This window comes from Anolis carolinensis, chromosome 4, assembly GCF_035594765.1.
Source record: "Anolis carolinensis isolate JA03-04 chromosome 4, rAnoCar3.1.pri, whole genome shotgun sequence".
NCBI lineage: Eukaryota > Metazoa > Chordata > Lepidosauria > Squamata > Dactyloidae > Anolis > Anolis carolinensis.
Genome location: NC_085844.1, coordinates 248,742,671 through 248,767,881, shown reverse-complemented (window position 1 = coordinate 248,767,881; position 25,211 = coordinate 248,742,671). Strand labels below are relative to the sequence as shown.

General features: G+C 42.6%; 1 protein-coding gene across 1 annotated transcript; it reads left to right on the top strand.

The window, feature by feature from the left end:
- Positions 1 to 900: 900 nt before the first annotated feature.
- fkbp1a (FKBP prolyl isomerase 1A) lies at positions 901 to 24,279 on the top strand. Its single transcript, XM_062979130.1, has 5 exons — positions 901 to 1,082; positions 1,197 to 1,244; positions 21,411 to 21,523; positions 22,626 to 22,790; positions 23,177 to 24,279. Exons 1-4 carry the CDS (start codon positions 1,046 to 1,048, stop codon positions 22,752 to 22,754), a joined length of 327 nt encoding a protein of 108 aa, XP_062835200.1. The 5' UTR covers positions 901 to 1,045; the 3' UTR covers positions 22,755 to 22,790; positions 23,177 to 24,279.
- Positions 24,280 to 25,211: the final 932 nt, after the last annotated feature.

The following is a 25,211-nucleotide window of genomic DNA, read 5'->3' as shown; positions in this document are numbered from 1 at the left end:
GTAGAATTGATACAGTTTGAGACCGCTTTAGCTGCCATGTCAAGCTTGTTTGTGGTTTCCATGTTTTTGGTCGGCTCCGCACTGTAGAATTGATGCAGTTTGAGACCGCTTTGGCTGCCATGTCAAGCTTGTTTGTGGTTTCCATGTTTTTGGTCGGCTCCGCACTGTAGAATTGATGCAGTTTGAGACCGCTTTGGCTGCCATGTCAAGCTTGTTTGTGGTTTCCATGTTTTTGGTCGGCTCCGCACTGCAGAACGGATGCAGTTTGAGACAGCTTTAGCTGCCATGTCAAGCTTGTTTGTGGTTTCCATGTTTTTGGTCGGCTCCGCACTGCAGAACTGATGCAGTTTGAGACCGCTTTAGCGGCCATGTCAAGCTTGTTTGTGGTTTCCATGTTTTTGGTCAGCTCCGCACTGTAGAATTGATGCGGTTTGACACCGTTTTAACTGCCATGGAATCCCGGGAACTGTACTTTTGCAGAGGGCCTCACCAAGCAACAACTCTCAGTTAAAGAGGTATCAGAGTTGGAAGACACCTCCAAGCACAATGAGGTCCACAATCTAAGCCTTTCTGACAGATGGCCGTCCCTCCTGCTGGAAAACCATTCCCTTTCCTTTCTCCTCAGGTTGACAAACATCAGCCAAGATGGCGTCGGGCCCCTCTCTCATGCCTCGCTGAATGTCTTGAGGGAGACAGAATGGGCGTGGCTTAGAGGGGCGCAGCCAGCGAATCAGGAGCGGGGGTTCGGGCGCGCGAGGGGGACACCTGCGCACGCGCGGCTTCTCCTCCCTCTCGGACCCCTCCCCTTTCTCTCTTCCCCCTTTTGCTCTGCATTCTAGGCACAGCCAGGCGCCCGGGCCCTTCTGCGCAGGCGCGGCTCCTCCCCCAATCCCTTTTTTCTTTCCCCCTCGAGGTTCCAGTCATTTGGCAGTGCGACCGCCGCCGCGTCTGGACGCGTTTTCGCTTGGCTGCGTGCGGATACGGGCAGTGACACCGCCGCGGGCCGGGCCAGGGAGGCAGCCAGCCAGACAGACAACCGACCAGGATGGGCGTCCACGTGGAAACCGTTTCCCCCGGGGACGGTGAGTTTGTGGGAGAAAGGAACCCCTTTCCCGGCTTCGCCTCTAATCGAGGCAGGCTTCAGAGGGGGCGCTAGGCCTCACCCATTAACGCCCTTTTTTATTTGTTCCTGGCAGGAAGGACTTTCCCTAAGCGAGGCCAGACCTGCGTGGTGCACTACACGGGTGAGTCCTTTTGGGGGGGAAATTGTACAGAAAGGGATCCTTTTATCCCACATAGAAGGGAGAGAAGCTGCCTTCCTTGAAAGGGAGAAAGTGGGCTTATTCTCAGCTGTGGACCTCAACCTGAGGCAATGAGGAAATCATGGGAAATTTATTTATTTATTGTATTTACTCCTCCTGTATCTCAACCCCGAAGGGGACTCAGAACACCTTCCAAATTGGCAATAATTCAATGCCACATAAACATAAAACAAACAAAATGCAACGTACATGTAGCATTAAATCATGAAAATTATAAAACATATATAAATACGAAAATAATCTATTAAAACATTACACATAGACCAAAAATCATAACCCAGAAGCCGTTCCAATCACATTGCTAGTCACTTCATAGTTGCATATAATAATAATGATAATAGGTAAAGGTTTCCCCTGACATTAAGTCCAGTCGTAAGCGACTCTGGGGGTTGGTACTCATCTTCATTTCTAAGCTGAAGAGCCGGCGTTGTCCATAGACATCTCCAGGTCATGTGGCTGGCATGACTGCATAGAGCGCCGTTACCTTCCCTCCGGAGCAGTACCTATTGATCTACTCACATTTACATGTTTTTGAACTGCTAGGTTGGCAGGAGTTGGGGCTAACAGCGGGCGCTCATTCTGCTCCCGGGATTTGAACCTGGGACCTTTTGGTCGGCAAGTTCAGCAGCTCAGTGCTTTAACACACTGTGCCACCAGGGCCCCCAATAATGAAAATAGTAATAATAGTAATAACTTTATTTTTCTACCCCGTCTCCATCTCCCCAAAGGGACTTGGGGCTGCTTACATATGGCACAAGGTGCCAAAAATTTATTTCAGTGCATGAAATAAATACAAAATAAAACCACTAGTATATAAAACAACCATTTGAACTCAGAACAGTGCCAATAAACTATAGTGTTATCTGTCATAAAAACATGGCCAACTATAAACAAGAAGAAAGGAAAAGGGATAGTGCAGGTTGTAGCTAAGGAGCAAGGGCATGGGGTGAAAGTGCTGTGGTACTTTCCAAATTCTTGGTTCCGTAGCCAGGTTTTAAATTGTTTTCTGAAGGATAGGAGGGAGGGGGCCGATCTAATTTCACTAGGAAGGGAGCTCCATAGCTGAGGGGCCACCACTGAGAAGGTCCTGTCCTTCGCCCCCGTCAGCCACACCTGTGAAGAAGGCAGGACTGAAAGCAGGGCCTTCCTAGAAGATTTTAGTGCATGGGCTGTATGTTCCCTGTGTGCCACTCTGGTGAGTAGCCTGGCTGCCACCTGCTGGACTACTTGAAGCTTCTGAACAGTCTTCAAACACAACCCCACGTAGAGTGCATTGCAGTAGTGTATTCGAGATATACCAAGAGCGTGGACAACCGAGGCCAAGTCTGGAATGGCATTATATGTGTGGGATTGTAGAGATCTGTGGGTGAAAATGGCTTTTTTCATAGTTAAATAAATAAGTATGTAAAACTTTATTTCTATCCCACCCTATCTCCCCGTGGGGACTCAGGGTGGTTCACAACATCAAAGGCAAACATTAAATGCTGTAAAATACAACAGTAGACGGAACAATTCCAAATAAATAAAACAAGATTAAGTGATAAAACAAATCAAATGAAGACAATAACAGATTACACAGTCCTAAAACAGAGTTAAAAAACTGTAATCAAATTCCATTCCTTGATTCATAAAGCTGTGATCTTTAAACAATTCCATTTCCATATGCTTGAGTACTTAGGAATGTTTTTAATTGGGTCCTAAAGGAGGACAGTGAAGGAGGGAGTTTCAGATGCAGGGGGCAATCGCAGAAAAGGCTTGCGCTCTCATTCCCTCCAGCTGGGTTTGAGATGGGGGTGAGATAGGAGGGCCTCCCCTGATGATTTCATACCATGTGTCCACAGGAATATGACTTACTCTCTCCTTTTACTATATTTATACCCTGCTTTATCTCTCCCAAAGGAGACTCAAAGGAGCTTAACCTAAAAGCCTCAGTACACCATTTAACATATACAAAAATGCAAACATTTAAAACATGATTAAATAGAAAAAGTGTTTTAAAAATTTCCAAACCTTCAATCATTTGATTGCCCTTCTCTGTGTTCCCACAAGTCGTGGTTACCTTGACCAATAGTCAGGAGTTCTGGGAGTTGACGTTTCAAGCATCTATAGCAGGCATGGGAAAAGTTTGGCCCTCCAGGTGTTTTGGACTCTGATTTCCTCAATTCCTAACAGCCAGTAGGCTGTTGGAGTCCAGAACACCTGGAGGGCCAAAGGTTGCTCATGCCTGGTGTAGACCTATATAACGCAGCTCAGTACAGTCATGCTGCATTATATGAGTCTACATTCACCATACAATGCAGTTTGATCTGTGTGAATGGAGACACAGTTTCAAGACTGAAATGATACTTTATTAGCTTTGACTTCATTATTTTGCGCATCTGTATACCGCTGATTCCTCCAGAAAATTATGCCTCTGTTTGTTGGGCTTTCTCTTCCCTTTCCTGGTGCCAAGTAAAAGAATGTTTGAGTTCTGTTCAGCCTTGGAGAGAGAAAAAAATGCTCCTGCCTTGGTTTCATGCCAATTCTGAGAGGCAGGAGTTATTTGTTCATGGACCCCAGCTTTTCAGCTTCTCATTCTTGCCTCTTTTTCTTTTAGGGGCCCTTCCACACAGTCATATAACCCAGAATATCAGGGCAGAAAATCTCACAATATATGCTTTGAACTGGGTTATCTGAGTTCACACTGTCATATATTTGAGTTCAAAGCAGATACTGTGGGATTTTATTCAGCTGTGTGAAAGGTGCTTTAGAATAAACTCCTCTGCCCTTTGTATCCCTGCCATAGAGTGTGCTGAGGGAGGCTTCTCTGGTTTGCTGGAAGCATTTGTTCCATTTCTTCCAAGAGCAATATCTATGTGTTTGCCTAAAGAATATGGTTGCCGTATGACTATAGTCTGATGGGCATGGTGTAGTGGTTTGAATGTTTGACTATGCCTATGGGTCCATCTACACTTCCATTATAATGCAGATTGAACTGGAGGGTGTAATAAATATTTCAAAATCCTTAGAGTGTGTAAGAAGGATGGATTGTTTGGTGGATTAAGTCTTCTCCTCATGAATCCCCCATTCTAAAGGACATTGCAATTCTAGGCTGCATCAATAGGAGTCTAGTGTCTTGATAAATAGAAGTCATATCTGTCCAGTTCTGTGCCTTCAAGTCTCCTGTTGACTTCCATGATTTATTTTGGGAAGGTTTTCTTAAGGAATCCTCCTCAAAGGCAGTTTTGCACGTTCCTTCCTCTGAAATATAACTTGGGGTCCATCCAAGTCCCAACCAGGCTGGCCCTGCTTAGTGGCTTCCTCCAAGTGGAATATTTGAATCTCAGAGTATCTTTGAAGAGTTTGTTCCAATCCAGGTAAACACCGAAGGAGAGGAGTTGTGCCTTTATGCAGCTTTTACCCTATTAAAGGGTCCCAATATTTTGACAGACCCTGTCTCGTTTGTAACCTGGGGACTACCTGTACTCACATTGACCCATGGATCAATCAACACAGGTTTTTTGGGTTGAATTTTTGGACTAAAATTCGTAGACTTATACATGAGTATATAGAGCAGGCATGGGTGAGCTTCAGCCCTCCACATGTTTTGGACTTCAATTCCCACAATTCCTAACAGCCAGTAGGCTTAGGAATTGTGGAAGTCCAAAACACATGGAGGGCTGAAGCTTGTCCATGCCCGCTCTAGAGACTAGGATACAATGGGGGCAATGTATTAAACTTGCAGAAAATGAGATTGCATGTAAACATTTTGAAGAGTTTAACAGCGGAGGATGCTGCCTTGGAAGTCCATTGAGGTCACTTCTGGAGGTTTTTAAGCAGAGACTGAATGGCCATCTGTCTGGAGGGCTTTGATTGGATTTTCCTTCACTTCAAGGGGTTGGTTTGAATGTCCTTTGCAGTCGTATTTCAGCTCCATGATTCTGTGATCCTTTTTTGGACCAAGCAAAGGCAAAAAGACATTTGTTTGGCTGCTTCCTTCTCCTCCCAACCCTGTCCCGATATGATCCAATTAATACAGTATCTAAAATATCTTATTTTAAAATACTGTGTATGTGTTTTGAAGGGTGCTGCTGCTTGGTTAAATCTTTCCCACCTCCATGATTCTCCCTCGTCTGGGCACAATAATTTCTAAAGACATTCATTTGAGAACTTCCTACTCCTCAAGCCTTTCCCCAGGTGATGTAATGAATAAAATCTCAAAAAAATCCTATTTAAAAGGATAGTATGGTAAGGGTAGGTATTGTCTAGTCAGTTTAAATCTTTTCCACCTAAATGAATCGCCCTCTATCTTTTTCTGGGCAAAACAATGCCTAAAGACATACAATTTGATATGTTCTCCTCCTTCAGCCCTTTCCCCTGATTGTGCAATAAATAAAATCTTTAAAATCCTATTTAAAAGTAGGATATGTGTATAGGATTGTCTAGTAGGTTACATTTTTTCCATCTACATGAATTTTCCCCTGGGCAGAGCAATGCTTAAAAAGACATGCATTTGCTTGTTTCCCCCTTGGCGCACGGCTGAGATCTTGACAACTGCTGGTGGTTTTTAGTTTTGACCTTTGTGCGTGTGTGTAGGATTGTGTGTGTTGGTTTCTTGCCTTTTGCTCTGAGCTTTGTCATCTAGGCAGCCCATGCCTGGGTTTTCCTTTGTGCCACCTTTTCTCCTTGTTGGAGCCCTCCTTGCTGGTGGTAGACTCCCAAACAACTGCGCTCAAGGCTTTGGCAGAACTCATCTTATGGAGAGGAAGATATTACTTAGATAAGCAGTTCTTGCCTTTAATACTTTAATTTTCACATCAATCTTGGGAGTTTCTGGCAGGGAACTTTGGCTGTGGTTAGCATCTTTGCGAGGCTGTATTTGCCTCCTTTTCTCTGCAGTGGTATGTCTCAACTGCTGTTCCACTTTGGCCAAGACTTTTTGATTTTGTGTATATTTGTGCTTTGTCTTACTCTAGCTGCAAAGTGATCATGCGCCATTCTAGAACCCCAGGGATGTGTTGTTGTGCATCTCATGCTCCAAATTGTTTCTTAAAGTTGTATAAACATAGTTTTAGATTTGTTTTTCTCTTTTTGTACTTCGGGGCTCTGAAGGCAATTTTTTTGGGTGATCAGAAGTTAATTTTAGGGTGAAAGGTCTTTCCTAATTCTTGTGTCATCTTTCTGATGTAGTTTAATATTTATATTTATATCAAGCTGCTTCATGTTATCAAGATAACTAACCTCATTGTGTCTGTATAGTAGCTTAGTTTACTGAATTCTCAAGTAGAAGTTGTGACTTTTGGGCATTGGTCTATGACTGGAGCCCCCGGTGGAGTAGTGGGTTAAAGCCTTGTGACTTGAAGGTTGGGCTGCTGATCTGCAAGCTGCCAGGTTCGAATCCCACCCGAGGAGAGCGCGGATGAGCTCCCTCCATCAACTCCAGCTGGGGACATGAGAGAAGCCTCCCACAAGCATGGTAAAACATAAAAAACATCTGGGCATCCCCTGGGTAACGTCCTTGCAGGCGGCCAATTCTCTCATTCCAGAATTGACTTGCAGTTTCTCAAGTCGCTCCTGACACACACACACACACAAACAGGGTTTCAATCTCTACTTGGCCATGGAAACCTACTGGGGGTAGGTCATATCTTTTCAGCCTCAGAAGAAGCTAGTGGCAAACTTGCTCTGAAGTCACACAAAAACAACAAACATGCCATGAATTAATTTATATGTCTGGGGTCTGCATTTTTCTGTATCCTGTTTCTGGTTGCAGTATTATGCTTCTGTCTTGATTCTGTAATGCTGTATAAAAGGAATCATATATGCTGTAGAAGGCCAGGGAATGATTATTGCAAAATGTTGTATTTAAAGAGGTGGATAATTAAGTAGTATACTCGAAGTACTGATATTTTGGCACATTCTAAGCCTTTTTAGCAAATGCTTGGTCTACAATTCACTGTAGTTGTTAGCATGGGGTTAAAAACACCCACATCTTTTGACACAGGCTTAATAAATGCCAAAATGTAAGTACTTCTTAGAGTAATAAACAATCACCTCTTTAGAGTTCCATAAATGCATTTGGAAGGCTGGCTTTGGAATGAGAAATATCTCAAAAATTATATGCTACTTCTTGGGCTTCTGTTACATCACCTAAATAATTGCAGGAGTAAAATATTCTGCAGTCTTGTCCTTTCTGTGTGCACTTTCGTCCTTTTTCTGTTCTAACATTTTTCCTTGTTGGTGTTCTGAATCTGCTGGAATGTGCACTCTTCTTGTTACCTTCTTTGGTAGGTATTCTTGCTTTCCTGCTTTGCAGCCTGATAGGCCACAGTCTGAAATTGACAGCCGTTGTGTCCATTAAGGTGTTCCTCTTTCTAGGCTGTATTTCATCACTAGGAAGAGAAGGAGGTGACAGCTGACTCTGGAAGCGAGTTTTGCAGAACTGAAGGCACACATGCAGAGGTCTGCCTGCCTCAGTCCCCTAAGGCTGCTAACCATTACAAATAATTAAATATGCAAACTGAATACTAAAATTCATTCTAATCTCTTTTTTGTAGCCAATCAAAAGCAATCTGAAATGTAAGGTCTGAGTAATTCCTGAATCACTTACAGGAGAGAGACAAGCTTGACTTCTAATAGGTTGGAATTGGATTCTGGTTTGCTAATAGTGTATTTCACTTCTTATTCCATTTGAATGGAGGATAATTGAATCTATTGGCTTGCGTTGATACTGTGAAAAGGGTGATAGATGCAAATATGATAATGGATCTGATGCTGAAGATGATGTTGGTTGTTTTATGCTCCTAGCTTTGTTGTGTGAGATGTCTTTGTGTATCTGCCCACAGAGCTCACAGTGTCAGTTGTGCAGCTGCACAGCTGAAGCCTGTGTAACACAGACAGGGCTTTTCCAGAAAATGAAGGCACCTGCTTTTTCCCTTATAGGGCTAAAATCTTTAGGGGGTATGTAGGCTATTCCATGGATAGTAAAAACACAGCTGCAGATTCTTTCTTCCTTGCTTGTCTTTGTTTTTATACACTTCTTTTTACAAGAGTTCGTGCTGTGACAGTGAAGATAGCTCAGAAATATGATCAAGGCCACCAGCTGAGTGGTGCTTGGGAGTATCTGTAAGAAAGGAGAGGTGCGGGATAGCTTCCTTTTCTCCCTCACATGGCCCTAGCCAGAAGAAGTAAGTTCACACTTCAGGTACTAGGGAGAGAAATCAATTGAAGTTCGCCTTTTGAGTTTTTTTTTCTTTACACAAGCTTGAAGAGTCAGTTTTCAAAGTGGTGTGGATCATAATTTCAAGCCTACAAAAGATGTGTTGGACCTGCTTTCTCTCAAAGACTCAAAGTGGCAAAAAATACTAAAGACAGTACAATGTCCAAATTAAAACCTTAATCATATAAGCACTAAAGTAGAATCAAACATAGAACTGTTAAATACATAGTTTTTAATTGTTTATTAGTTTTAACTATTGAAATACATGAAACACTAAAATTGGAAATCAAAGGGTTTGGGTATCTACACAAAGTCTAGATGTGTATCCACACTGCAGATATGTGGGTCATACTGTATTCCCCAGTCCATTTTTGTTAGGACTTCAGAAAAAAACAGGGACAACTTATATATCTGAATGTTTCCTGGGTATTTCCATTTTTAAGCTTTAGCAAAGGAGAATTTCTGGTTTAGAGATGGAGTGTTTTTAATTCTGAAGTCTTAAGTTACAGAATTTCAGTGGAAAGAATCTTTCCCCTTTCCCTGTGCTGGATGGATGAGAGCAAGATGGTGCTTATATCTGGCCCTCTTCCAAAGATACTGAGCATCCTTTCCTTGATGGTTCTATTCTTACGGATGCAAAAGGGAAGGAAGCCAAAGGGCCGGTGCATAAGCTCCTCCCTTGCCTCCCCCACCTCCCAGCCCGTCCATCTGCTTTGCTTTGCCTCCCCGCTGTCATTGGGTGGGGAAAGGAAATGAGGTGGTCTCTCCCAGGCTGGAAGAACAAAGGGGTGGCTGACAGCCGATCAGGAGGCTGTGGGTTGGAGCGGCATCCATGTCAGCCCTCTGAGTCAATGGGGCATCCTTCCCCTGGCATGCTGGAGATACAAGGGTCAGCGGATATGTGTAACATCTTTCTGATATCTGCCATTGCATTAAGTTCAAGCAGCATCCCCTTGCCTTCAACAAACAGTGTTGTGCTAAACTTCACCTTCTTGCATTGGAAAAAAACCCCAAATCCATCTATTCCTGCCTCCTTATGCCATGTAGGAAGGCACAGTTCAGGCCCTCCTTTCAGGTGGCCATCCAGTCTGTTTAAAAATCTCAAAAAGAGATTCCATTACATTCCCAGGTAGTGTATCCTTACCGTCAGGGATTTCCTAATGTTTAGGTGGAATTTCTTTTCCTTCAAATTGAATCCATTGCTCCATGTCCTAGTCTCTGCAGTAGTAGAAAGCAAACTTCCTTCCTTCCTCAATTTGACATCCTTTCAAATATTTACTCCTGTTTATCATGCCTCCTCTTAACAGTCTCTTTTCCAGGTTAAACTTACCCATACCCATAGCTTTTTCTCATAGGGATTTATAATTTCCAGTCATTTTGACCATTTTTGTTACTATTCTCTGAACATGTTCCACCATGTCAGTATCCTTCTTGTATTGTGGTGCTTAGTCCTGTACACAGTATTCCATCTGAGCTGAATTAAGGGGTACTGTTGAATCCATTCCTCTGTTTCCAGTCTCTAGCGTAACAGCAAACAAGTTGGCTCTATCTTCAGTATGATATCCTTTCAAATATTTAAACATGGCTACTATGGCCCCTCTTAGGGCTTGTCTTCTCCAAACTAAACATACCTAGCTCCCTGAGCCACTCCTCAGACCTTTGATAATTTTGGTCTCCTTATTTTTGTTGCTTCTCCACAGGTATTTTCTGCAGTCGCCTGTGGTCTTGGCAAGGTCTGTTTCCTCAAAAGGCTGTCTTGTCTCTAAATTAGCAAGGGGCATGGCATGTAAACAGGATAAGGATTGTTTGTTAATGGATATACAAAATGCCAGATGAGGACAAAACAGTTTTTGAAAACAACATCATGAAAAAAGAGAGACTGTTTCTTGAAGAAGCTTTTCAGGTTCCCTTTCTTACATTCACTTTGGATTATTAGAAGACATATGTTGGAAGATGATCTGCACCAACTGAAACGTTCTAGAAAGAAATGGAATGCACAAGTCTTCTCATTTAAAATTCCATCATCTTTCCCTGAGTGTATTATGCCAGTTGTGTGTCAGATTTGAGATTGGGTTCAGCCTTATAATGCGGTAGTGCTATAATGGACATAATTATATACCCCAGATGCTGAATGTCAGTTCACGTGTAGCTGTGCTGGCATTGGGTGATGGATGGTGTAGTTCAGCCACAATTAGAGTGCCACACATTTCCCACTCCTACCATCCACAACAGTGGTAATTTAATGCATGGGCTGCTAGCTAAGGTGCAGTTGTAGTTTGGTGCATGTGTCTAGGCCATGAGATCAGGCCGAATGTCAGCCTTGCTCCTCCATTGGGTTGGCATGCAAAGTGCTCTTTGCATACTATTCTGGGACAAAACCAAAACTGTGTCTTAAACGTAATGCAGTACAACTCCTGTCTCTGCAGTTTCATTTATCTGCGTCTGATAAAATATGCCCCCACTTGGTATCTAGATTCAGCCGTGCAGCTAAGCTATTCTTGGAGCAGAGGTCCATCACTGCAATACATTGGCTATTATCGGTGGTTTTGCATATCCATGCAAAATCTGCGAACATATCCCCTGTGGATATGGGGATGTACTGTGTGTACTAAAATAGTACTTCTGCATACTTTGAAACAAAGTGGTGCTGTTGCTAGAAGACATAATCACTTCTGCTTTGAGGGCTGTGCTTATTCTTCTACATCCATGCTGGGCATTCTGGAGCTAAAATGCTTAGGGGTTCAAGGTTTCTCCATCTCACTGTGCTTTCATTACATGGTTTCTGTGTTGGTATAGTGTTACAGCATTTCCATCGCATGGAAGTATTTTTGAGTTTTGGTGAAGTGTACATGCATGTACAGTATGATGCCACAGTAAAAAGGGACAAGGACATGAATTAGAGGCAGACCTAGCAGTAGAGTGGCTCCGTCACATTTGAGGATTTGATGTAAATGTTCTCTCTAGGTCTATAGATTATAGAGTTGTGCTGGAAGACCTAGAAATTCATAGGAAAGTGTTCTCTGAGGTTAAAAAAATAGAATTTTTATTTGATTTGTTTCACTTTCACAAGGGTCCTATGCACCTAACCCCAGCGAATGTGGAGGGCTGACTGTATCTGTTTATCTCCTGGAACATTTTGTGTGCTGCTGAAATCGCATAGCATTTTCAGATACATTCATTAGCAAATTTGTAAGGTTAGCAGCTGTTGTTTGGGTTGTTCCTGGCTGCAGTAGGTTATGCTCCTCTCCCAGGCTTGATGACATGCATCTTTATGGGATTGAGCAAAAGCCCAATTTTGTTGTAATTGCTTTTCTAGAGGCATCGTGCCTAACTATCCTACTGGGGTAAGCAAACCTCTCCCCATTCTCCTTTCATAATAAAACTGGAGGCAGGATTTTGATAAGGTTACAATTATACCAACTATTCCGCAGTTGTCAGTTGTCAGATAGAAATTAGTAATAGGGCTTAAGGTATAAATTGTGTAACCATTTTTCTTTCATACTTTGATACGATCTCACTTTCACTTGCTCTTCCTAGGGCTGTTCATGTGTATCTGGTTCATGATCTCATTTGGGAGAACATGAATGTGGTGATATCTGCTGCGCACTAATTGTCTGCACAAGATGCCATTGGGGATAAATGAATAAATATTCCCTGCTTAATTTTGATCAACATGGTAACAAAGTCGGGAAAGAGTGTGTATCTCAGGTCAAATAGAAGTGGTATTCTTTGTCAGGGACATGTTTGCTAATACCTTATGCAGCATGACCTGAAACATGATTTTCTTCCTCCATTGCTTCTTATTGTGGTGCACTTGTATTGAAATGCTTATAAGCAGTCCATGCGGTTGAGATTTTTGTTTGGAGGAGGGATCTTCAACCATATATGAAAGACTTTTCATTAAGCCAACAATGGAAGATTTTGTTTTAGCTTGGAAGCACGACTGTTTTTGTTCCAAATTCCATCAAATTAAGCTCCTTTTCCTCTTACTGTAATATTTTGATCCTTGGTACCTTCTTCATCACTTCTGTGTATTTTTTTTCTCATTGATTGAAATACTTATACCTCTATATCTGGAAATCTTGGGGGGAGAATACATTGATCTATAGATACATAGTACATTTTAAAACACTGAAATAATGCATAGTCTAAAAATGAATGTACGATCTAATAAATGTGGGGTGAGGAACTGCCAGGGCGTGGGAGTGTGGGAGCTACATCCACTTTTTCTCACCCTGAAACTGACCATTCTCTTTGCTCCAAGTGACCAAGGGGAGCAGCCTTGAACATATACTATCTCCCCTTCACAGACTGAGAGTCAAGCCTGAGAAGTTGAATGCACAGTAAGTTTTCAGTTGATTGTGAAATTAGTCCAGTGCTACAGATTGTCATAGCTAAGAAGGCCCATTCCTGTATCCTAATCTTTATTTCTCTAGTAATTTGACTTAGTCCCTCCCATGGAATGAATAACTGGGTATACTCCGTCATGTATTGATATTAGAGCTTAATATTGTTATTTGGACTACATCTCCCATGATCCCCTAGCCAGGGATTCTATGAGACCAAAAAAGGAAAGGGGGATCTTTTACCAAACTAATATGAAATCTGATCAGACTGCACTAGGATGAAGTTGAATTCACAGGTTAGTGAGGAATTACTAAGGAAGTCTTATACAGTCACGTGTGACTTCTCAGCGGGAAGCCTGCAAAATCAAGGGAGTGGTTAAAAAGGAAGTTGAAAAGGAAAATCAAAGAGGATCAGATCTCACCAGAGCCCCTGTGGGTTACTGAAAACTGCAGTAGTCGTCAGCAGAATGTATTCTGCTGGTCAGGAAAAGCTAGAGATATGAAATTCTTGAGGAAAAGGGCAAAACAATGGGCATTCCAATTTTTCTGACTTCTTTTAGCTTAAGGATTTTTACATTTCTAGGCGCCATTAAGCATTAGCAGTATGGTTACTAGACATATTAAGGAAGGTAAAAAAGTTTCTTTTCAGAACATGCCTATGTGAACAGAACAAAGGAATGTGAATGTGCACAGATAAGTGCAAACAGGAAATAAAAATTGAAGTAAGAGATTTCTGGGGGTGGCAGTTTGACTAATAAGATATGGTTGCTGAGTTAAAGCTGGTGAGTCAATCGTGCCTGTACTGAAGATGTCTGTATCGTACCATGGTGACTTTGCCATAGTTATACCCCATTTGGATGACACTAAGTTGTTCTACATGGACTGCCTTTGAAAAGTGCTGGAAATTTTAGCTGATAGAACATGCTGAAGCCAGACGATTTAGAGGCACACAATCTTGTGTCATGGCAGCTCCAATGGCTGCTAGTTCATTTATGAGCACAGTTCAAAGTGCTATTTTTGCCTTCTGGAATCATGTATAGCTTGCTTTTAGATTATCAGAAGAGCTGTGTTTTCTTATAGGAGCCTGCCTTTGTTGTTAACATGTTTAGAGGAAGTCCTTCTTTGTGTCTTTTCATACTTAAAAACTCATTTGATGAAAAAACATAAGATCTTTTTTGGTGTCTGCTTCCAAGCTGTGAACTTCTCATCCAGAAGAGGCTGGGATATCTCTGTCCATTTTTTTGCACAGGAGGAGATGTTCCTCAGGTGCCTGGTGTGGAAGGAACTTTTAATAACTCTGGCATGTTTTTCTGAAATGCTTCTGAAATCCATTTCCATTCAGTAGTGTGCGAACATGATTTGCTTGAATTCCGTACAATCACATTGCTTTTTTTCTTTGGATGCTTTGAAAGACCTTGGCAGCTGCCTTGAGTGCCTGTTCGGTGAGGAATAGGATTTTCAAATAAACATTAAGAACCCCCACAAAAAACCTCTCAAAGTAGGAAACCATCCAGGTAAGTGGTTGGATCATTGGAAAGGCAATATAGTTGGTGCTGTTCTACAGTCCATTTTTTAACTGTAGAAGCTGTAAAGCAGAGAACTGCCTGAACTGTTACTTTCAAGAAGGGGAGTATAGTAACATCAAATTATTGAAGGGAGTTAAGAGGGAAAAAATTGTGTAGCGCTCTGAAAAGAACCCTGAAGTTGAATGGTAGGGAATCTAGTAGTAATAAAAGGAAGGGTGACTTCAGAATATATGGTTAAACTATGGAATTGGCCATCATTTTGAATGCCATTGAAAAGAAATAAGATACTTTCACAGATGGTTAGATATCTGCGCCTATGAGTCATGATATCTATATATTAACTCTAGTATCAAAGAACGGTATCTCAAGGGAGAATTGGTAGCTCTTGAAATTACATCTTGGTGGGTTGTTCATAGAATTGGAAGAGACCACAAGGGCCATGCAGTCAAATCTCATTCTGCCATGCAGGAAACTCAAAGCATTCTCAACAGATGGCCAAAAACATCCAGACGAGGAGACTCCGCCAGACTCCAAAAGCAGTAGTGTTTTCCGCTGTTGAAGGGCTCTTATCCAAAGGAGTTTTTTTCTCATGTTTAGTGGAATCCCAGTCAATTATGAAATTTCATTTTACATTTTATCAGTATTGATGGTTTCATTTCGGTATTTTAATGGTATTGTTTTTTATCTGTGTTTTAACTGTGCTGTAGATCTTCAGCAGTGCTGAAGACTGGGGTGCTGAAAGCAACGGGGAGCACATTATGACAGAGTGAGGACGGGCAAACTAGGAAAAACACAACCACTTTGAGTACTGCTTTTGACTCTGCAGTACAACTTCCTCCTCTTGGCTGATCAGAGCGAGAAATTGGTGAAGAGACCTCTGTTCTCATTATGACCCACTCTCTCTTCCAGGGATTGATTTTCATGAATGAGACCAGGATGTGTGAAACATAGAACCACAGAGTTGAAATGTCCTGCAAAGGCTATCTAATCCAAAGCAAAGGCTATCTAAGCCATGTGGGATGCCCTTTGATTATCTACATCCCATAGGTCACACCTAGATCAGAGGTTCTCAACCTTTGCTCCTCCATTTGCTTTTTATTTTAACCCTCAGACTGTTTGACCTTTGGCCAACCTGACTAAGATGTCTGGAAATTGAAGTGCAAAACGCCAGAAGGACCTGTGGTTGAGGATCTCTACATCGCTGTTCTTGGACTCCAGTTCCCAGTCAGCATGATCTAGAGCAGTGGTTCTTAACCTTTGATCCTTCTAGGTCTTTTGGACTTCAACTCAAAGAAATCATGGCAGTTGGCCAAGCTGGCTGAGCCTTCTGGAGTCCCAAGAATCTGGAGGACCAAAGGTTGGAAACAACTAATAGTGGGTGAGGCGTGGTGGTGGTGGTGGTGGTGGGGGGGGGGGGGGGTGTGCTGTTCAGCAACATCTGCAGGACTGCAAGTGCTCTGCAGCTGCTTCAGTTTGAAAGTAGTCTTCATTTTGACCCTGTAGTGGGGCTTCCACTTTTTTGCATCTGTGCCTCTTGTATTCTGGCTTGCTCTGACCCTCTCTCTACAACCAGTAAATGTTATCTCCCTTTCACAACTGCCAAGCTGCTCCAGCTGCCAAAGAATGGCATCTCCCTCCTTGTTGAGTCAGATGGCACTCTAGGAAATGTTGTGTATTCTGTTCATGCCTTCCCAAAGCAAACAGCCTGAGTGCAGGAATGCCCTTTGCTTTTCCCACTGCTACTTTTTGGAGGACTTGGCCTGTTTGGGACACAGTTTGCTGTGTATGGTGGTAGGTCTTGATAGCCGAAAAGCTGTTCTTATGGGCACCAGGGTTTCAAGCAGCAGGAAAATGGTCTTTTGTGTGTGTGGAGAACACTCCTTCCTCTCTGCAGTGTAATTCAGGAGGGTGGGAGCTCTGGGCTTGGTGCTTGCCAACTTGCGCATTGCCTTCTGAAAGGCTCAGGCGGGCAGGCTGCCAAGTGTAAGATTTCTGCCCTTCTTGAAATGGAGCCATTCTTCATTCAGTTCAGACTTGGATATGCAAGACTGTTGCCCAGGTTACAAGTGCTGATGGCGGCTGCAGTTTCCTCACTTCCTGCAAAGAATGCAGTGGCTTTCTGGTTATTTGAGTAATGTTTTAAGCAGAGTGGCCATGTGCAGCAAACACAGTTTTACGTGGAGTTTTGACATTTGTGGGTAGCTGCAATCCTACGTGTTCTTTATCTGAGAACAGTTGCATTTGAAGCTTTTAAAAAATCGGTGCTGCTTTGTATAGATTTAAGTGGCGTATGTTTCGATGTGCATTGGTTTAGCCTGTGCATTGCTTTGTTTCTGTGGTAACTGGAGAGAATTTGCTGGTCCGTTATGTTGGCTGATTAATTGACACAACAATGTTATCTCATTTCACCCACATACATATAAATATATTTGCAAGACCACAGATACTGTATTTACCACCTGGATTGTCCTCGGCTATCTAGAAATCTATTTCAAACATCTCCATATTTTCTATTTTGTTTTTTTTTTATTGTAGAGCACCTGTAGGACACCACTTTTTTCTTGCAAACCCTACATTTTAAAGGTAATATTTTATAGAACACCCTAATCGTACTCCAGATGTAGGAGGTCCTAAACCATTTTTGTGTCAGTAGATAAACTTGGACTTTTGAAAATGTAATGGAAGCTCTCATGGAATTTGTACCATAATATTTATTTTCAAAATGTAAACTGCAAGTTATTCAAGAATCTAAATATTGTAACTGAGTAACATGAGGTAAAACTTCACTGCCTTGTTTCCTCTGTTGAGAAAAAAAGGAAAAGGAAATGCATAAATAACCCTTCAGTTACAAAGCCCACTGCAATTCTTCGCAGCTAAAGTCAAGTCACAGATCTGTCCCAAAAAGCACAGTAAAATGTTGTTTCAGAGGGGACCAATTAGCAGTACTTCTTTTTCTTTCTTTCTTATAAAGAGTATTGAAGGTAGCTGCTGAATAGGATTTTATGCTGGACCCCGCTTAGTCTATGTGACGTTTCCTGGATTCTTAAACTACTTTCCTCTTTTACAGCATTTAGAAAATATGCCTGGGGCACAGACACGTCCTGGGAAAGATGGCAGAATCCTAGTGTAGTAGGGTTTCATCATCTGGTCATCTCAATATGTACTTATCTTCAACATTTGCACTCCTCTCCGAACTACAGTTCATCCTTGGAATTGCCCCATGATGTCTTAAATTCTTGGCTTGCTCTGTGCTTAGCAACATATCCCAGTTAATCACAAGTAATCTGCTTTAATGGTCTCAGGTGGCCTGTTGCCAGTACCTGCCATTTGGGCCAAGTACCTGAATGTTCTTCTAGCATTCCAGGAAAGCCTTTCCTGGTGGGCTAGGAATAGCATGCTGTGGTCCTCCAATAGCCCTTTCCACAGTCAAGGGGAGAGAATAGTGTGGTGGATTTCTATCTGGTTTAAATACTTGATGTTTATATAGGGGGGTGGCTTGTTATGTTTTTAGGCGAATGCAGTGTCCGCAGATGCCTTGTTGACCATCTTGGAGTAGATTTTTCTGGGAATGTATTTGCCAGCTCTTGCTATCTTCCAGATTATTCTCTAACCTGCCTCCGTTGCTTTTGCGTATGTTTCTGAATGTTAACAGACGTTTGTTGTATCTGACAGCTGTCATGTTGCAATGACAAGCCCATGCCGGGCTTGCTCATCTGTATGCATTTATGCATCTGAAGACATTACATGTGTAGGTTTCAGAACAAGCAGAAATCCTTTATTCCCTTGTATTTTTCTAAGAGTGCAGTTATTAAACGTTTCAGATTTCATGTTCCTGATCTTTATTTCATTCTGGAAGTGTAGTTGTCAGGTGACTACTTTTTCTGCAGATTTCTTACCTTCACGCTGTGGCAACGCGGCACCCATGTGAACTTGTGCCATGGGAACTCCAGTAAAATGACTGTAATGATTTATGGAAGGAAGAGGAAGGTTGTTCAGTAGGAATAAAGTTCTGTAGGTTTGTTCTTAAGCCAGAACAAGTACATTTTAAAGTGAAACTCCAGCCAAATAAATAAACAGGCCCCTGTTCAGAAGATTTCACCTCACTTAAAAAACCTGGCTCTTCCAAAAGGCCTTCGATGTTTAATTGTTGCTGGATTGATCTTTCTGTCCATTCCATAATAATCCCATTGTTGTTGTCTTGCCATTTTATACCGCACTTTATTGTCCATTCAACTGTGAAATTTCCTTTTCCCATTTCGTAACACTCTGCACTTTGCCTGGGATCTACGAATTAGTCTCCTGTTTTAAACACTGTATCCTGCTTGTTGATTTTAATGATTGTTTTTATTGATGTTGATGTTTTTTACTGGGATAATTGTTTTATGGCTTTGTTACTGTTATTTGTTTGTTTTATCGGGCCAGGCCCCATGTAAGCTGCCCTGAGTCCCTTCGGGGAGATGGGGCGGGGTATAAAAATAAAGTTATTATTATTATTATTATTATTATTATTATTATTCTTTCTATAATTGGATTTTAGAAATTTTGGCTTGTTGTGGAAACAAGGATTGGAGATAAAAGTTTCAGTGGAGACACCTTTCCCCTCTTTCAGGAGTGAATTTCCCTTCCAAGTGGTAGATTTTTCTCACTTCCTGTTGTCTCATTCCCTTCTTAACTAGGAGTCCTATGCCTGTATATTTATATTTGAAACAGATTGGGTCTTTTAAGCACTTTCAAAATTCCAGGCTTGATTTGTTGCACAGCTGCTTTTCTTAAAAGCAGCACACCAACCCCGAAGGCCTTAGTTGGCAGCTTCTTTGTGGGCTTTGCATAAGTGTCATTCCTGTCCTTTCTCCGTCTCTCCCATTCGTGGAATTACTGCAGAGCCACAGCCTTTGCAATTTGGTTTCAGCTCAGGCACTTGTGCTGCTGTGATGAAATGATTCTGCACCGGTCTTAGGGGGTGTGCAGTAGTCATCCTCCTGTATTTAGGTTTGTATCTTAGGTTAGGCTTCCCCCTTCTCTTTGTGTTTCCTGATCAGAGCAAAAGTTGCCATGATATCTTGTACCTCTTCCTTGGGTATTCAGTAGATACCATGAGTTACCAAAAAAGAGAAATGACTGCATGTTGTAGAAAATGAAAGCTGAAATCAGCTTAGTCAAGATGACTAGGCTGAGACTTTGTACTTTAGACATTGTGAGAAGACATATGCATTAATGCTCAAGTCTCCTATTGACTTATGAAGATATATTGAAATTCATAGCGATTTTTCCAGTTCGTTCTTCTGAAATTTAGCACACAGCACCTGGTCTTCATTGGCAGTCTCCCAACCAAGTACTAACCTGGGCTGACCCTGCTTAGCTTCCAAGAGCAGATAGAATCTGGTGCTTTTAGGGTATTAAGGCTCCCACGATGCCGTGTGCTTTTTGGAATTGTTTTTTGGAGGGGGAAGATTGAGTCAATGGATGCAGAATCTGTGGATACAGAAAGCCAGCTGTAGTTTCTCTTAATAGGGGAGAGGAGAGCCTCAGTTTGAATTGAATTAAATTGAATTGAGATTGACTCAACACAGAGATGGCATTCGGGTAAATGTTATAAAGTCAAGTAATATCATCATTGAAATTGTGTCTATGTACCAGATCTCCCAGGCACCCCAGTGGGAACAGACTCCTATGTAGGCCATGGCCTATTTTTGCTGATCTTCATAGAGGACTTATTTCTCAAATAGTGTGTTATTTAATTACCCAGAGCAGCAAAGAACCACGAAAGCTTATTATGCATAAGAATTCATGGGCTGGAATGCAGAGTGTTTGCTGATGTTGGTTTTGCTGCACAGCCACCCTCTGGAAATTCTGAATTATCCATTATCCCTGAAGTCTTGGCTTATTTTATGTTCATGTAGCAGAGAGCTTTGAGATCCGTTTCTCCCCCCCCCCCCCCTTTAAAATTGCTTGTAATTCACTTGACAGCAGACCTTCAGGGTGCTCTTTGCTCTCTCTTCCCCCTCTGGGGTTGTGGCAGTCTGTTCTGGTTTAGTGAACTCAACAACTTCCTTTTTGTCTAAGAAGCATTACTGTGTGGTTTCAGAAGCAAATGTGGTGGCTTGCTATATTGGCTGACAATTTTTCTGAAATTCATTATAAAATTGATATTCACAGTCGGCCCACCACATTTGCGTGTGAACATCCACAGAAGGAGAATTTAATGGACACGCAGACAGCATATTCCTTTACCAGACAGCTTTTGCCATCAGGAAATTCTAATGCTCAGGTGGAATCACTTTTCCTGCAGCTTGAATCCATGGCTCCACTGTGTCCTGGTCTTCGGAGCACCAGAAAACAAGCCTGGCCCTTCCTTAATATGACCGCCTTTCAAATAAACCTAGCTCTCATGTCCCCTTTTCTCATGCTTTTCTCCAAGATAAACATTCCCAACTCCCAATGCCAATCCTCAGAGTGATTGATGTTTTCCAAACTTTTGATCATTTGGTTGCCCTTTTCTGTGTTCCCACAAGTCGTGGTCACTTTGATCCAGAATCAGGAATTCTGAGAGTTGAAGTTTCAAGCATCTGTAGCAGGCATTGACAAATTTAGGCTCTCCAGGTGTTTTGGACTTCAACTCCCACAATTCCTAGCAGCCTACCATCTGTTAGGAATTGTGGGAGTTGAAGTCCAAAACACCTAGAGGGCCAGAGTTTGCCCATGCCTGAATCTATAGCAATAGAGTCTGAGAACCATTGTTCTTGATGAAAGCTTAGCAGCTCTTTTTGGAGGACTTGAAGTGTTGTTGCCATTGGAAGAATTGGGTGGCTGGGGCAGTGTTTGAAAGTATTTTTGACAGTTGTGAAAGCTAAGAGACCCTGAGGATTTGTGACTGGAATGTACCTCCCCCCAAGCTCTTAAAGAGTCTTGAAGTTTTTTAATGTGCAGATTATTTTGCTTTGCAGCGGAGCCATCCTTAGAAGAATGACCTGTAAAATTTGGCTTCAAGGTAACCTCAGCTTCTTCCTTTTTTCTTCAGGGATGCTGGAAGATGGGAAAAAGTTTGACTCCTCCCGGGACAGGAATAAGCCATTCAAGTTTGTGATGGGCAAGCAGGAGGTCATCCGCGGCTGGGAAGAAGGGGTCGCCCAGGTGAGTGGAAGCCTGTTTTAAACAATGGAGGTAGCTTGTTTTCAGCAGTCATGTGTCAGGTGATAAAACACGTTCACTTTCTGAGATGTGCATCAGGCTGTGTGTGGATAGGGCTGTTTTTGGCTAGTGTTTATGTCATGGTGACTCAGTGGACTCTATCCTGAAATTCAAACTTTATCTGAAGAAATTCAGGCATTGTGAGTCACCTAGATGCTTGTGGTTTTGAAAGCAACTCACAGTGAGTGCTGGTTTATTTTTGTTTATTATGCTTTGTGGACTGCTGTGGCTATATGTGGAATGACATATCCCTTTAACAATTTCATGGTGAAAGAGATGGGGGGATTCGGGCCAGAAAGGCAATGGAAAGTTATCTCTGGGTTTCCATCCATCCCTGGCAGTGGCAGGTTCAGGAAGTGTTCACAGACATGGCAGAGGACCAAGCAAAACAATAATGCCTTTAGCGCTAAGCACTGTCTTGTCTTCATTGTTAGAATGGGATAGGTAGACAATTAAGGAAAGAGCAGCTTGCAGAACCTATGAGGTCCCCAGGATTATTGTCATTGCTTTCTCCAAAATATTTGGTACTACAATGCTGTTTGTGGCCATTTTTTTTATCGTAGTCCTACTCCATGGCCATTGCAGGTCCAGGAGAGACTTTATTTTCATCTGGAACTGACCAGGAAACTGACTTCTGTGTTATTTCCTGTTGTGGAGAATGGAGAAAAGGTCTCACTTGTGCCTGAAACGAGTCAGTGGAAGCCAGAAACAATGGCAAAGTTAAGCCCCTTCCTTTGAAGCTGTTGGGGTGCATTTGGGGATGAAAAGGTTTTCAGGGATGCATCAGCATGTGCTGCATCTGAACCCTAGCAATTGTCCACACCATATGACAAGAACAGAGCTGAAGGGGAACATGGTAAGTATCCCAGGTTTTGGCCTCAATGCCAGCCGCCTCGGGGAGGTAGCCTTGCAACAACCGGCTGTCATGCATGTCTCCATTTTCCCAGCTGCCTTTCCTCTTCCATGCTGGTTTCAGCACCCTTCAGGGGTATAACCTCAATCAAGGACTCGTCTCTCTTCTAATGGGCTGCTCTTTCATTTCCAGATGAGCGTCGGCCAGCGAGCCAAAATGATCATCTCGCCCGACTATGCCTACGGCCCTACAGGCCACCCAGGAATCATCCCACCCAACGCCACTCTAATTTTTGACGTGGAGCTTATAAAATTGGAATGACAAGAGGCACCTGCCCTCCCATTTCCCTGCTCTGGGGTAGGTGATGGTAGTGTTGAAGGGGATATATGTCTTTCTGTTGACCAGGGCCTGCCTTTGCTGAAGCCATCGGGGTGGGAAGGCGAGGAGAAAGGGACAACTTTCAGTGGTGAAGTGACTGAGTTCAAGTGTAGAGAGGTATATTTTGAAAGCGCATCCCAGTTCTGTATCTTTTGCGTATCTTGCTATATGAAGTGGTATCAGGAGAGAGGTTCTGCCAGAGCCAAGGTTGGCATCTCAACAGTGTGGTCTTGGCAAATAATGGGCATTATACTTTGATTAAGCAGAGTTAGATCTTCTCCACATCTTGGCACAGCCATCCTCCAGCCCTGCCAATGTATTTTGCTCTCTGGACCTTGCTGAGTTTTCTCATTTTGTCCCAATAGGTTTGGCACATGGAGAAATCCAGAAATCCTTGCTTCAAGACGAATGCACATGAATTTGTATGGAGCTTTCCCGGCTGTCCACTACACACTTGGTGTAACCATCCACCCTAATTTGAATGTTTTTGGATCACTCAGCTCTGCTTCTGATTCTCCTCCCTTGTTTTCCTCTGATTTTTGGGGGTATTTTTTTTACTTTTTAAGAAGCTGTATTGCTGTAAACCTCAGCTTTTTCTCACTTTTTTTCCTGGTCGAGGTCTTTAATCTTATTATTATTATTTTTTGTTGGGTATTTTGGTGTAGAATTGAGTTGTGTATGATTGAGCATTACTAGTAAGTATACTGATTGGTTCTCATTATATAGGAATAATTGCTTGAAGAAGGCAAAAACCTCTTTTTTGGAAATAACTGTTGTATTAAAAACCAGTTTGCTGCTGCAAAGCCATACAAAGCAGTTTAAGGAGCTCTGGAGGGCTGAATTATCCGGAAAGCCACGTAGTCATAGGAGTTGATATATAGTTCTCTGCCTAAAATCTGGGGCCACTAGGGACCCCTTTCCCCAAATGCCCTCCTCACTACCATCCTTGGGGAAGGGGCAGTTTTCACAGTGACTTAATACTACTAACCTGGTTACTCTGGGGTCTGTTCTTGCTCCTCCCCACAGAAAAAAATCATCAACCTCTTTTAACCCCCTGCCAATATTGTGGTGTATGGCATTTTCTACTGGATTTTCGGGAAATTTTTAACTTTTCTCAGTCAGAATTCCACAACTAGCTAAATTCCAGAACTTTTGAAGGTGCTGTTTTATCACAGGAAGGAGGGGGTGGATCCACGCCGCCTCCCCAGCTATCAGTGCGGATATTACTAGAGAGTTTCTTCACAGAGATCTGATGCTGGTCATCGCAGCTTGCTGTAACAGCCTCTTGTACAATGCACCGAACCCCTCTCCCCCTTTCTCCTGGTGTCCTGCCGACCTTGCCCCCCTTTCCCTGCGTAGTGAGTTTTCGTAAGAGAATTGCCGCTGCAACGTCCTCAGCCACCATCACCACGTAAACATATAGAGTTTTATTATCACAATAAAAATGCTTTATGCTGGCTTTTCTCAACCTGTGTTGGATTCTTGTTATTACTAACGTTTATAAATTGCTCACTTTTCTCGGTTGTCATTAGGACCCCTGCTTGCCTAAAAAAATCCAACTGTGCCTCGCAAAATTTCCATGACAAGGCTCTGGCTATTTATTTATTTACATTTATTTATATTCCGCCCTTCTCATTCCGAAGGGGACTCAGGGTAGATCACAATGCATACATACATGGCAAACATTCAGTGCTGTTTTTAGACATACAGCACAGACAGAGGTATTTCGGCATTTTTCAACTTCGGCGCCTGGAGGTTATGCTGGATTCTGGCCACAGGGGGTGCTGTTGCTCCATCCGCTATGGCAAGCTCTTTTTGATCACAGAACTTTCCCTCCTTGTTCTTTGATCGCCGGCATTTTTATGTTGTCGTAAAATATCTCCCTTCTTAAGCAGTGTCAAATTTCTCTACTCACAGCTCAGCTGTTTTCAAACTGTTTCGGTGGAGAGTGAGCTAGGCTAATGGTTGGGTGCTCAGTCTGACTCGGGCTTCAGACTTGCCACCTTCCAGTCAGCAGTGATCTATTGCTGCTGGTGATTATCCAGCTCTGCTACGGCTCAGCAGTGGTGGACAAGACTTTGTGTGTCTTTCCTTCCTCCATTTCCCCATACATCTTCTCCCACCCACCCTTCTTTCTTTTTCTTTTCCTTCCATCCTTCTCCTCATGCGCATCATCTTTCTTTCCCAGTGTCATCACAGAGGGCCAGTTCACCTAGCAACAGCCTTGGGGACAGATGGACAAACATACATACTTTGATATGCATGTATGTATTCTGTCTGCTATTTCTGCGCTGTTGGTGAGAGTGACATTGATAATTAGTTGCTGTGGCTGTTGGCCCACAGTGTACCCTAGTTTTTTGGGGCATGACAATTCTCAATGGGAAGTCGTGTTCACTCAAA

Coding starts and splice junctions, on each gene's coding strand:
- fkbp1a (XM_062979130.1), top strand. CDS start 1,046: ATGGGCGTCCACGTGGAAACCGTTTCCCCCGGGGACG. Junction 1,245..21,410: donor CTGCGTGGTGCACTACACGG/GTGAGTCCTTTT, acceptor TTTTTTCTTCAG/GGATGCTGGAAGATGGGAAA. Junction 21,524..22,625: donor GGGAAGAAGGGGTCGCCCAG/GTGAGTGGAAGC, acceptor TTTCATTTCCAG/ATGAGCGTCGGCCAGCGAGC.